The following is a 13,204-nucleotide window of genomic DNA, read 5'->3' as shown; positions in this document are numbered from 1 at the left end:
TAGTATGCAAGAGAAGTCTACTGCAAGTCTTATTACCTTATAAAGAGGTACTTGGAATTGACACTCTCTTCACATGCTCTTCCTGGATAGGATAAATCTGCCCCTCTTCTTCGGGGCTTATATATCCCCGTGCTTGCATCTGATAGAGTTATTCTTATTTATTAGAAGTGGTTTTGGCAACAGTCAAAATTTCTATCCTCCGAATTTGAGAAGTCTGAGAGGTTAGCTGTGGAAACTGAAGAAATGGTCACCCCAGGGACCAGACCCTGAGATGATGCAGTCTGCTCCACTTATTTATTGCTTGTGTATTTTGAGGCCATGCACACACTTTAGAGGTCAGCTTGAGAGTTATCTGGGCCTCATGTCTTAGGATCTGTGATAAACAAGATGTTCATTTTAGGGATGGCTGATTTCTCTGGGGTTTTCTCAGATCCTTGTTTTTAAGAAGGCGATGCATACTGTCTTAATCAAAACTCTTCATAATAAGTGATCACGGACTGCATATTGTTTAGAGGTGGTAGATTCCATGGTGGTCAAATAGCAAGAAGGCCTTAGGGTCACACACCCCCTAGACTCCCAGACTAACACAGCCTAGCCTCTGCCCCTTACTGGGTATTTTCATAGGTTTTGAAAAACGGAGGAACCTGACCTGCTCAGTTGCCTAAAGGAGACCAGAGAGTCTGCAACACAGGGAGGGAGGGGGCCAGGGCTGCATGACCAAGGGCTTGACGGGTCATGCAGAGGATTTTGGATTTCATTCTAAGTCCAGAGGTAGCCATTGAAGGGTTTAAACGGGAGCAGTGATGTCATCAGGTGTCCATTTTCACGCAACCCTTCTGGCCTTGGTGTGGAGAGTGGAAGAGAAGAGGGCAAGATGTCTGTAGGGAGGCCTTTGGGGGAAGCTACCACCATGCAAAAGCTGAGCCCCACCTCCCCATAGCCTTTTAAATCGAAGGTGGGAGCCTGTTCCCTTCCAGAGTTACTGTGCAAGTGGGCATATTCTTCTCATGACCAGACTTCTGCCAATTCTTACAGACCTGTGTGTTCCGTGCCCTTCCGCTCAAGTCTGTGACATAGCAGAGAATGTGGGTCTGCGCATTGCCCCCCATATGCTGGAATTGAAGCTCAGAGAGGCTGGCCTCCAGCATGATACTGCCTTTGACTGCTTTATTCTTTAACATTTTAAATAATTTGGCATCACCCTGCATCATATCGGTGTTTGATTTAACACAAAAACTGTCTTCCTCTAAATCTATTGTTGCATGGTCTTATTTTATAGACAGGGGATCCAAGACATAGAAAGGTAAACTACTTTGTTCAAGGTCATATAGCAAGTGGTGACACCATCTTTGAAATGTAGGCTTTCTGACTGTTAATTTTTGCACTTATTAAGTCCACTCTTCACTACTGACTGCAAAAAACAATTCCTGGCAGGTGCTTAGGAAATACATGTTGGATGACTTTTATTGGGTCAGTCTGGTACCTGAGATTAGGAACCTAACCTGACCCCTGAGTCACCTGGGTCAGGGCCAAGCTTGAGTTGTGTGAAGCTGAGCAGAGTCCATGCTCCCAGGCATTCTACATACACTAGAATAACTGGCTTCTCCCTCCCTCCTGTGTGCCCTCAGCACTTTGTAGCTCTACTCCAATGGCTAACTAGTACTTTTGGCATATTCATTTGTCTCCCTGCCACATTATGACCTCTGGAGAATGGGTCTTAGGTCAAGGTCACCTCATTATTCACTAGGCCTGGCCTAACTGGTACATGTTAAATGTGACTAACAGAACACTGGGGGTTATAGGAGTTGGCCTGAGTCTTGAGCCAGAGAAGACCGACACAGGGCTCCTCCATCTGCCATGCTCAGGGCCAGACCCATCCTTGAACATGAGTGAGAGCCCAGATAGAACCAGAGCTAAGGCTGTTTAGAGGGCCATCCCCAGGGAATCAAGTCCTTAAAGCCACTGTATTGCCCTTGGGTCTCTCAAGGTGACCGTTAGATCCCAGGGAAAAGGAGGTGCCTCAAAGGTGAGCCCAGCTGCAGAAAGCATGGTGGTTCAGTGGCTGTGAGGCAAGGAAGGAGGGAGGTGGGAGGATGCCTTCCATCTTGGCTGTGTTCATTTTCTGGATATAGCTGGTTATTAAGTGCTATGGTCTACAAACAGCTGGGAATCGAAGTCTGGAGAGAGGGAGGGTGGGGGCTGAGGGTGCACGTGGGACCTTGTCCTCCACAACTCTCTCAGCCCCTCTTCCGGCCACCTGTAGCGGCCCCGACTGTTCTCTGCACTGTCTGAGGTGGGGGCTGTATCTTCCATGGATTCAATCTACTCACCTCTCCAGTGGAAATTCTGTTCATGTTCACATCCTGTGTTTTTACCGTTCATTGAGTCAGTTTAATTAATTCTATATATGTTATGTTCTTTATTTCAGAAAAACTGTACAACTCCAGTGGGCGAGATTTAAGAAGGGCGCTTTTCTCCCTGAAGCAGATATTTCAGGTAAAAAAAAGAAGAAAAACATGCTCTCCAGTCCTGTTTTTGCATTGCTTATGGAATTAGATACAGACACGTTTCTACAGCTCTTACTGATTACAGAAAGAAAAGTTTCCTTGGATTAAAATGTCAGGTCAAAATCTCAGTTGAGAGTATTTTTACCATATCAAATATTTCAAACATTAAGAAGTAACGACAACTTTATCAAATCACCTTTTTCCATATTTACCTCAGACATTTAAAAAGAAAAACCTACTACAGGTATAATTGCGGTCTTGTTTTCTCCCTCATTCCAACCATCCTCTTCCTGCCCCAGGTCCCCTATCAACTGATGGTCATGGGCATGCGGGTTTCTCTGGCAATGGTGAAGCACCTCCAGCGGTAGCTGTGTTCTTTTCTGCTAACTGCATGTATGTTCTGCTGCATGTGTTGTACTCCAGCTTATTTACGGAAAGTGGGCTGGATGTAGGCGTGACTGGCTGGTGCAGCTCTGAGTGGTCTTGTGTATGAATATGGCGCAAGTTGCCTTGTTCATTCTTCTCTTGGCAGGCAGTTTGGTTTATCCGCAGTGTTGGCTGTTTTATAAACCAGGCTGCTCAGGACATGTTCCTTATGCATATGTTTATGTCCCTCTTTCAGGGTCCGTTTTATCCTTTTCTCCTAAGCCTGCCTTCTTTCCCTGCCCTGAGGAAGTCATGTGCTTAGGACGGGAGTGCTGACAAGCTCCAAGCCTCTCACTCATGCGAGACTGTAGAGGGGAGAGAGAGAGAGATAGAGCTAGGGGAGGAGGAAGAGGCTGCTGTCTGGGCAGAGTCAGGATGGCATTTGGCAAGAACTGGTGTCTCTGTAGGTTTGTTGTTCCTTCTCTAATGATTTTGGACCCTAGGGTATGTTCCACTTCTCTTCAGTTCCTGTCTTAGCCACATTCTTAACAAAATTTCCTTGTCAGTGATAGCTCTGTCAGAGTGGCAGTCCCCCTTGTGGATGTCTTCCCGGGAGGGGACTGGCAAGAAGGCAGGCCAGCAGTCCATCCCGTCTGCATATTCTTATCCCACTGGTCCTTAAACTTGTCCAACCATGTCCTTACCTTCTCCCTGCGCAGAGTCTCTTCTCAGGGTCAGCACTTCTGGACACGAGTCCTCTTGGCTCTCCGGATGGTTATGGTTGTGAACCTACCGTGTCATCGCCCCCTTACACTGCACATCTCAGAGATGCCTTGGGGTTGGGGTCTGCCTTGGTTCAGGCTGTTTGTTTTGGAAAAAGTGCAACAGCTGTCCTTGGGCACTGCCTGGTCTTGGTTCTCTCCATCTGTCTGTTCTTTAACTTCTACCAGAGGGGCTTGAGGAAATTGTTCTCTTGCTCGTTCCATGTAGCCTTCTGGATTACATCTGAATTTCTCAGTATAACATGGAAGCCCTGTGGATCTGGACTTTGCTGCCCACTTCTTTGCCCTTGGCTGCATCCTAAATTCTACTCACGGTTGCATTCTGGGAGCAAGCCACACTCTTTTCTGCAATTTGCCCCTGGACCTGTTGCTCCTCTGCCAGAATGTGTTGCCACTCCTCACCCACTCTCTGTGTCTCTCAGTTTGTCTCCCGGTGTTCCCTCCTGCCAGGGTCCCTCTCCCTAAGTGACTCCTCTCAGTCCCTTCAAATACCTCTGAAGTTCTTTGTGCTTCTCTCTAGTATAGAACTTAAGGTACTATGGGGCATTCGTCTGAGTCTAGCTGTATGCAAGCTCCCTGGATTTCATCGCTGGGTCTTTGGGGCCTAGCACATGTCTGGGGCTGCGTAAGCAATGGGTGAATGGACTAGGTGAATTGGGTGGTCTTCTAGAAGCTGCCTATGTCTTCAGTCTTTCCTGTTTCTAAATTAGTAATTTCCATCTGTATTTCCTTGTTCCTTAGCTGAACAAAATAAAACTTGTTTACACTCGATTACATCCTTCTTTTTAACTCGGATCCCCAGCTGCCCTTGGGCTGGACTCTCCCTGTGCCACCAGAGGGCCATGCTCCTGCCACTCCTTGCCCTAACCCAGAGTCCCTCAGCCTACGCTTTCTGTTCAGCTTTGACTTCTTTCAAAACCTGTGTTCACCTCATTGAGTGTCTAGCTGGTGACCAAACTGAACAGAAAAGAGTTATTCCAAGTGACTTTAAAACATTGTGATTTGTGTATTTTGAGTAAATCTACTCTAAGAACAAAAAGAAGCCACGCAATCAACTGTTTATAATAATCCTGTAGCTGCTGGTGGTGTTGTATTGCTGTTCTGCGACTGGTGTGTGTGTTCTTTGTCATTCTCAGAGTTCTTAGGGATTAGGATTCTTGGCGTGTGGGAGAAAGAAGACAGGTAGAAGAAGGGCGCCTGGGCGGCTCAGTCGGTTAAGCATCTGCCTTCGGTTCAGGTCATGATCCCAGGGTCCTGGGATTGAGCCCCTTGTTGGGCTCCCAGCTCAGAGGGGAGCATACTTCTCCCTCTCCCTGCTGATCCCCCTGCTTCTTCTCGTTTGCTCTCTCTCTCCTCTCTCTCTCTCTATCAAATAAAATAAAATAAAATAAAGAAATATCTTAAAGGTAGAAGAGGTTAAGTTAAAAACTCTGTATTCCTGAATTTATGTATTTATTGTTAAAAAGATTTTATTTGAGACAGAATGAGTGAAATCATATGGTATTTGTCTTTCTCTGACTTATTTCACTTTCCTCTAGGTCCATCCATGTTGCCGCAAATGGCAAGATCTCATTCCTTTTTTATGGCTGAGTAATATTCCAGTGTGTGTGTGTGTGTGTGTGTGTGTGTGTGTGTGTGTGTGTACACACTGCATCTTTTTTATTCATTCATCAAAGGATGGACACATGGGTTTGCTTCCATATCTTGGCTATTGTAAATAATGCCTCAATAAATATAGGAGTGTATATATCTTTTTGAATTAGTGTTTTCCTTTTCTTTGGGTAAATACCCCATAGTGGAATTACTGGATCATATGGTAATTCTATTTTTAATTTTTTGAGGAACCTCCATACTGTTTTTCACAGTGGCTGTACCAATTCGCATTCCTACTCACAGTGCCCGAGGGTTCCTTTTTTTCCATATCCTCACTAGCCCTTGTTATTTTTTATGTTTTTGGGTTTAGCCAGTCTGACAGGTGCAAGGTGCTAACTCATTGTAGTTTTAATTTGTATTTCCCTGAAGATGAGGGATGTTGAGCATCTTTTCATGTGTCTGTTGACAATCTGGACGTCTCCTTTGGAAAAATGTCTATTTAGGTCCTCTGCTCTGAATTGGATTATTTGTTTTTTGGTGTTGAGTTGTATAAGTTCTTTATATATTTTGGTATTAACCCCTTATTGGATATATCATTTGCAAATATCTTCTCCAGTTAGTAGGTTGCCTTTTTGCTTTGTTGATGGTTTCCTTCACTGTGCAAAAGCTTTTTATTTTGGTGTAGCTGCAATAGTTTAATTTTGCTTTTGTTTCCCTTGCCTTAGGAGATGTCTAGAGAAATGCTTCTAGGGCTGGTGTCAAAAAAAATTACTGCCTATGTTTTCTTCTAGGAGTTTTACAATCACACCAAAAATAATAAATTTTCCATGTGAACTTTAGGGTAATCAAACAGTAGTTGAGGGGAAGTATTGTTTGTAATAATCTTCTAGCTTATAAGTAAGGAGGAGTAATAGAATTAAAGTATCAGAATTTTCCAACCGTAAGTGAATGGATCTAGGCATTGAGCATCAAGACCTGCTGACATGGTGGAAATGAGATACAGCCAGATTGTATGTGGCTTCTCATGGGAATTCATATTATCATTGATGTGCTTAAGCCGACAAAATCAACCCTGGATCTCATCATGCCTCCATTTACAGTAACCAATTTATAAATGATCATGGACAGAGGCATATGTTAATCTACATCACACTGGTGCAGTCAACAAAATCCAGACTACTGGGCTACTTTTTAGGACAAATGACCTAGTTTCTTTAACATATAAATTTCAAGGGAAAAAAAAAGTTAATTAAAAGACTTTTAAATCCACATGTGGATCTTATTTGGATCCTGGTACAAAATGTAAAAAATAAAACAAAAACACAAACACACAAGAACACAAAACCATATTTATGAAACAGTTGGAATTTTGGTCACTGACTGGACATTTAATAATAAAAGTTTTTTATTATGAGTACATAGTTTTAAAAAGAGTTTCTGTATTTTGGAGATGCATATTGGAGTATTTATGGATTAAATGATGTGATGTCTGGGATTTGCTTCAAATTAATATGGCAGCAGACAGACAAATTAATATGGGGTGATAGAAGAAACAGGATTGGTATGAATGGATTGGCACCTGGGGTTCACTAAATTGTTCTGTCTTCTTTTGTATATGGTGAAAGTTTTCCATGGTGAAAAAATTTAAAAATAAAACAAACATGTCTGGGGTCTTTGTTGCACATTCCTTTACCGAGTTTGTTCTGTAGTGTTAACTCTCAATTCTCAGGGATGTTGTTTCTATCGTTTATTCATCAGATATTTTTGAGCTGCCTTTGCTGACATTATGTAGGCAAGGAAGAAGGTGCTTGCTACCTGCAGTGTATAATCTGTTTGGAAGACCACACACGTGGGCACAAAACAGCTCAAACCAGGGCAGGCATCATTGGGTGGTGAATGGATTACACAGGCTGCAAGCTGTCTTGGGCTTAGATCGCCTTCTCCCACACCCACAGTCTGCATTTCCATCATCTTGTGTTTTCTACATGCAGGGGTTCTTTCTGGAACTTAGAGTATAAAGGGTGTAAAATACAAAGCGCTTGGTCTTCTGCATTGAGTTGAATATTCCTTGACTAATAGGCATTTAAAAAATACAGGTTAAAGTATGGCTAGTGTAGAAAATTCTGAAATGCAGGGATCGTTTCTTATCAGTTGGTGTTAACACTTTGATTTCATTCTAGTGGGAAGCCAAAGTTTTAAAAATCATTTATTAATGCCTAAGTATTTCAGGATACGTGTTCAAAATCTCAGGCATTGCCAATTTGGAGGACATTCTCCACAATTTATTATCCACAAATGTCTATTACTTAAGTGCTTATCTACATATGTACATAAATTTTAGTTAGGGTTCTGAATTTTTATAAACACTGTCTCCCCTGTCCGTGATTTTTCCAAGTACCTTTGCCAGGCAGCCAACTCTCTGCTGTATTAATATTAGTGATTAGCTTGAGTGGTTTCTTGAGAGCTTGTTCTCACTTTTTCACCATGAAGTCATGTGTGAATCTAGTTTTAGTTAAAGTAATAAACATTTGTTACATGCTTGGAAAAACTTTCTGACTAGACATGAGCTCATCTAAATGTTCACTTTTCACATATGCTGGTGGAAAAGGATATGGATGGAGGGAGAATTATTTTTATTTCCTTTATACATACTAGTGTAAAGTAATTTTCCAAAAACTCATGATATTGTCCCATTTTCTCTTGCTTCCAAAGCCATGATTATCTTAAAGTCTGAGTTAACACAGCTGTCTTTCATTACCTTCAGGGCACAAGCATCACTCCCCCCTCCCCCCAGTGCCCTCTGAACGTTGAGAGTGTTTTCTGGGTTCAAAGGGAGCCTTCGCCTGGCCTGCCCACATTTAGCTCAAGTCCTCCATCCATATAATTGGAAAATGCCATAAAATCAAAATGAGGGGCTGATTTCACAGAGGGACTGAGAATTATGCCCGTTTGTCTAAATTATTTTTTTCTTTTTTAGAGATGAACCATGGTTGCTGACCATTCCTATAATAAAAACCCTTCATTATTCCATTAAGCTTTCTACTATTTACATCACTGAGGGTTTTTTTTTTTTAATTTTTGCTCTGTTGTTATAATTGAATATGAATATTCTAGTCTTAGGCTAGCTGCATTTGAGACCAGGCACTGTCCAATTGAGGAAATCTCCTGGAATAGTAGTGGAAAAATCACTCTCATAGAGCTCTGTAGAACTTGGTACTACAGAAAATGATGGGGCTGGCTGGACATAGGTGATCTCGGCCAAAGTTTTGCATCTTTATCTGTAAAGAGAAGGTAGGCTTATGTCAATGGTCCATGAACTGGCTGCCCTTTAGGATTTCCTGGGGAATTTAATAACAGAGCTAGGGCCCACCCCTAATAATTCTGATTAATCCATCTGGGTAGGGTCCTGCTTCCTACTACTCCTCTTTAAAGCTCCCCAGATAATCCTAATGTGAAGGAGTCAGGGGTGAGTATCATCTGAGCACCTCCAAGTCACCTGGAGGATGTGTTAAGCGCACAATGCTGAGCCTCACCGTAGAGTTTTCTAGGTAGTCAGTTGGGGTATTTGTATTTCTAACAAGTGCCCAGGCGATGCTCATGCCGCCTGCGAGTCTGGACACCCCTCTTTGAGAACCACCAAATTAGATGGTCCCTGAGATTCCTTCCACATCCTGCCTTCTGGGACCTGAGTCTGCTGGCCTGCTGGAGTGGCCCCTTTGTGGGGTCACGTGGCTGCCCCTGACGCACGGCTGGTTGTGTGCTCTGTTTCCTCACTTAGATACCATTTGCAAGACCCTTGTAACCACTGACCTTAAGGACTGCCTTTTGGAACACACGAGTGGCTTTGAATCCTCTGCTTGATGGTCTGTGCTGCAATCGAACATTTCCTGTTGCTGAAACCCAGCAAGCTTCATGTGGCCAGTCCCTAGGGACCTGCGGGGGAGCAGGGCTTGGTGATTTTTGAAGAATGAAAAACAGAACACTATAAATATTCCTGACAGGGGATTCATTTGCTTTATCTTTATTAGATTGCCCAGAAGGCAATAATTGGTCTCTGGCAACCAGCACTGTGGAGACTGGTTGTAAAATTCCTCTGGCAACAATTGTAGATGCCTCATTTGAATAGAGCAGAACAATCTTTAGAGGTCAGTCTGGCTTCAAAGGCTCGTCTGTAGTTTTAACAGCATGGATGGAGGAGGGACTGGGACAGTATTTGAAGTCTTTTTTTCTCTCTCCTTTCCTGCCAGGATGACAAGGATTTGGTGCACGAATTTGTGGTGGCTGAAGGTCTGACATGTTTGATCAAGGTGGGAGCCGAGGCGGACCAGAACTATCAGAACTACATTCTGAGGGGTAAGTTATGACATCCCTGCTACAAGGGGGGCCTGGCATTGTCTCCAGGAACTTCGATACTGAGAGCTTTTATTTTATTTTATTTTTTTTAACATTTTTTAATTATGTTCGATTAGCCAACATACAGTACATCATTAGTTTTTGATGTAGTGTTCAATGGTTCATTAGTTGCGTGTAACACCCAGTGCTCACCACCACAAGTACCCATCACCCGGTTACCCCATCTCCCCATCCCCTCCCTTCTGTAACCCTCAGTTTGTTTCCCAGAGTCCAGAGTCCATACCAAGAGCTTTCAAAAAGACTTGGATTATGGAGTAAGGTGATAAAGACACTCTATGGCAAAAGACGACACTTATATCAGATTTTATCACTTCCTAGTAACTAATTAGTGACGGAGCTAACCTGACTGGTTTTTACCTCACCTCTCTTCCTGGTTATTAAGAAGAAAAAAGCCTACTTCACATTAAGTTCTTGACAGTCTCCTTCATTTGGTAAGGAAAAGACCCACACTAAGTGGGCCTGTGTTTCAGCAGGAAGTCACCCAAAACCAAAGAGGCCAATTTATTTCCTGGGGAAAAATTTTTTTTTCCAACTTGGGTTGTTACTGGGAGCGCTTGTCAGAAGCTCACATTCCTCACTGGGTCCTCATGTTTCTGACTCGGTAGGTTTGGGGTGGGTCCAGAACTTGCACTTTAAAGAATAATTCTGAAAGCTATCGGTCTAACTTCCCTCCCTCCCTTCCTTTCTTTTTTATAAAGTGAGGCACGTGTTGAGTTTGAAGCAGTGATCATTGTTTCAGGTCATAAAGTTAATGCTCTTTGGTTATAGTAATTTTGTCCACCTTCATATAAATAATTTTATTTGATCCCATAAAAATGTGACAAGGGAGAGCAGGAATTAGTAGGTTGGACTCTAAGAAATCACTGCTATCAAGTTTTGACTTACAAAAAGAGTTTAAATGTAGTTCAATCTTCATTTTGTAACTGAAGGGTTTGAGGCTCAAAGACGTGGAGCAGTTGTCTAATACAGTGCGTTTCTCTAGGGCATGGTGAAGCGGGGGCTGTGCGCAGACCCCCGTGGCACAGGTCTCATCCGGGTTTTGTTTCCTCATCTCCATGTTTACCTGCAACCCCGCAGCTCCATCTTCCTTGTTCACAGAAGGGGAAAAAGAGTGCTTTGCCTTTTCCCTTGGGTGAAGGATGAGTATGTGAAACGTGATTTACTACCAAACGTCCGTGGTTAGACTTGAATAAGACAGGCAGAGTGTGTTCCTGTCGTGCTTTACCCTGAGAAGGAGCCTCCTGCTGTGTTATCCAGACAGCCAGCCGCGGCCTTCCCTCTTGGACCCTGCCCCTGGGGAGCCACGGCCGCAAAGAGCGAGAGAGAGAACCTAGGGTTCATGGAGAAAAAAAATTTTAAGGACACATTTTTGAGTCCATGCTAACCATTTCTGTTCTTGATAGATGCCAAATGTGTGCATGAGAGAGCATTCTTCAGCCTCCCGGTTCCGCTCCACCGCGTTCGGGAGGCTGGGGAGTGTCTCCTTTTGCCCACCTCCCATCTTTTCCTGGGCGTGTGTAGATCCTCATTACAAGTTGTCAGTAGAGATGGCTTAAGGATGAATTTGATGAGTTCTATCCCCACTGTAATTAAAACATGGAAGCTTCTACGGGGTGTGTAGACAGATGAACCATACACTTTGTCCTGCTATTTCCTCCCAGTGTGGCTGTCTTTGTGACTGAAGGGATTCTCATCCTTAGCTTTCCTTGCACACGAGTCCAACACCTAGAACGGGAAGGCACAGAGATAAGGGTGAGGGAAATTCCTCTAGTTTATTTTCCACCTGGCTGATGTATGTTTATAAGTCGAACCACCTGGAAGGAAAGAAACCTAAAATTACCTTATTCTGAAGAGTGGATCCACACGATATGGTTTTGTTTTGTTTTGTTTTTGTGGTTATGTTTAAAGTATATATACGCACTTTTATATTGAACTAATATTATAACCATCTACATGTTTATCTTTCTTCTTCTGACCCTTATCTAGGAGCATATATATGTGTTTTTATAGTGTAACACCAGGGTAAACCTCTATATTGATCTACAGCCAAGCTTGGGTTGAAGGGGGATGGCTCTGCTAACTGGGATCAGCCCTTATCAGGAAGGTCATATTTTTTTTTTTTTAAGATTTATTTATGAAAGGGAGGGGAGCACAAAGGGAGGGGCAGAGGGAAAGGGAGAGAAAGAATCTCAAGCATACGCCCCACTGGGTGTGGACCCCGATGGAGGGCTCAATCCCAGGACCCTAAGATCGTGACCTGAACTGAAATCGAGAGCCAGCTGCTCAACCAACTGAGCCACCCAGGTGTCCCAGGAAGGCCACATTTTTGTCAGAAGCCCCTTGCAGCCCTTTCTTATAGGTTGGAACCAGGCTACCTGTAGCTGTAAGGGAGGCCAGTGGACAATTTGGCTTCCTGGACTCTAAGAGGAGGCAGCAGAAGAGAAAGGCATGGCTCTAGGGCTGAGGAATGCGGTTACCAGTGTCTGCCACATAGGTGGAGTTAGGAGGAAAGAACTCAGCCCTGCTAAGAAAGCTCTTTTTAGTGAGCAGCCCTGTGGTGGCCCAGTAGGAGGGAGGGAGGGCCTCCCTGCCACGGAGGGAATTGTGCTGGGGCAGAATAAGCTCAGTGGCTGTACAAGGCCCCAAAAGGTGAGCTGTGCAAATTGTGCCTCCTGGTAGGGAAAGATGGTCCTGATGCAGAATACTTCAGTGAGGCTCTCTACCTCAATGCTTCTCGTTAAACTGGCGATGGTTATTTTATTTTATTTTATTATTTTTGTTTTTTTGGCTGTGGTTTATTAATTGGCAGTTGGCAGTATCAGGAAGGTGCCAAAGTCCATTACCAAATGTTTGCGACTCAGAATGCCCAAGCACAACCAGGGGAGAGTCCTTTGGACCATCTGCTGCCTCTCTGCGTGGAAAACACCACTGACAAAAGACCCTTGTTGCAGACAGCCCTTCCTTACACAGGAGGAGGCTCTGCGTTTTCATTGCCACCACCAGGGCCTGGCCTTCAGATCTTTCCTCTCCATCCGTGTTCGTTTACTGAAGGTCAGGGCCTCACTGTGCATTACCTGGAGAATGAGCAAATGCTCGCCCCCATTCAGGTTACTCCGAAATGTTCTGTTTTCCATGGAGTGGAGGTGCCTTTGCGTGCCTGCCCCACCTCTGCTAAATCTCAGAAGCCTCGGTGTGAGCAGGGCCCTGTTTGCAAACCTCAGCACATTGTGATGTATCTGACCAGAGCCCGTGCCAGGAAGGTACCTTCTGAGGGATGTGAATGACAGATTTCTCAGGGTGTGACTTTTGTGTTTTTATATAAGGAAACTATCATTTTTCCTGGCCCGCATGTTGAGTCACCCCTTCCTGACTTTGAAGAACTTCTCTTGTCGGCTTTTTTAGGTTGCAGTCAGCTGCCGGCAGCCACCAGACTTTTGCCATCAAGGACAGCCTTTGAATTGCCTCTTTGTTCAACCTCATTTCAACCATATTACCTTGGGTGAGGTATGGCGAGGCCAGATGCAGATCTGGAGAGAAACTGCA

At 44.0% G+C, this 13,204-nt stretch overlaps 1 protein-coding gene across 7 annotated transcripts in view; it reads left to right on the top strand.

Annotated features, from left to right (window-relative positions):
* FHOD3 (formin homology 2 domain containing 3) overlaps window positions 1–13,204 on the top strand; it is a 456,179-nt gene that overhangs the window by 192,952 nt on the left and 250,023 nt on the right. For 6 of the 7 annotated variants that reach the window (XM_032421245.1, XM_032421239.1, XM_032421240.1 and 3 more), the window contains exons 4-5: window positions 2,429–2,496; window positions 9,496–9,601. In XM_032421245.1, coding sequence (XP_032277136.1) covers window positions 2,429–2,496; window positions 9,496–9,601 — 174 coding nt within the window. Of the gene's footprint in view, window positions 1–2,428; window positions 2,497–9,277; window positions 9,394–9,495; window positions 9,602–13,204 lie in introns of those variants that run through there. The other variant, XM_032421241.1, reaches the window with a different exon arrangement.

This window comes from Phoca vitulina, unplaced genomic scaffold (assembly GCF_004348235.1).
Source record: "Phoca vitulina isolate PV1807 unplaced genomic scaffold, GSC_HSeal_1.0 scaffold24, whole genome shotgun sequence".
In the NCBI taxonomy this organism is placed as follows: domain Eukaryota; kingdom Metazoa; phylum Chordata; class Mammalia; order Carnivora; family Phocidae; genus Phoca; species Phoca vitulina.
This window is presented reverse-complemented; position numbering and strand designations above follow the sequence as displayed.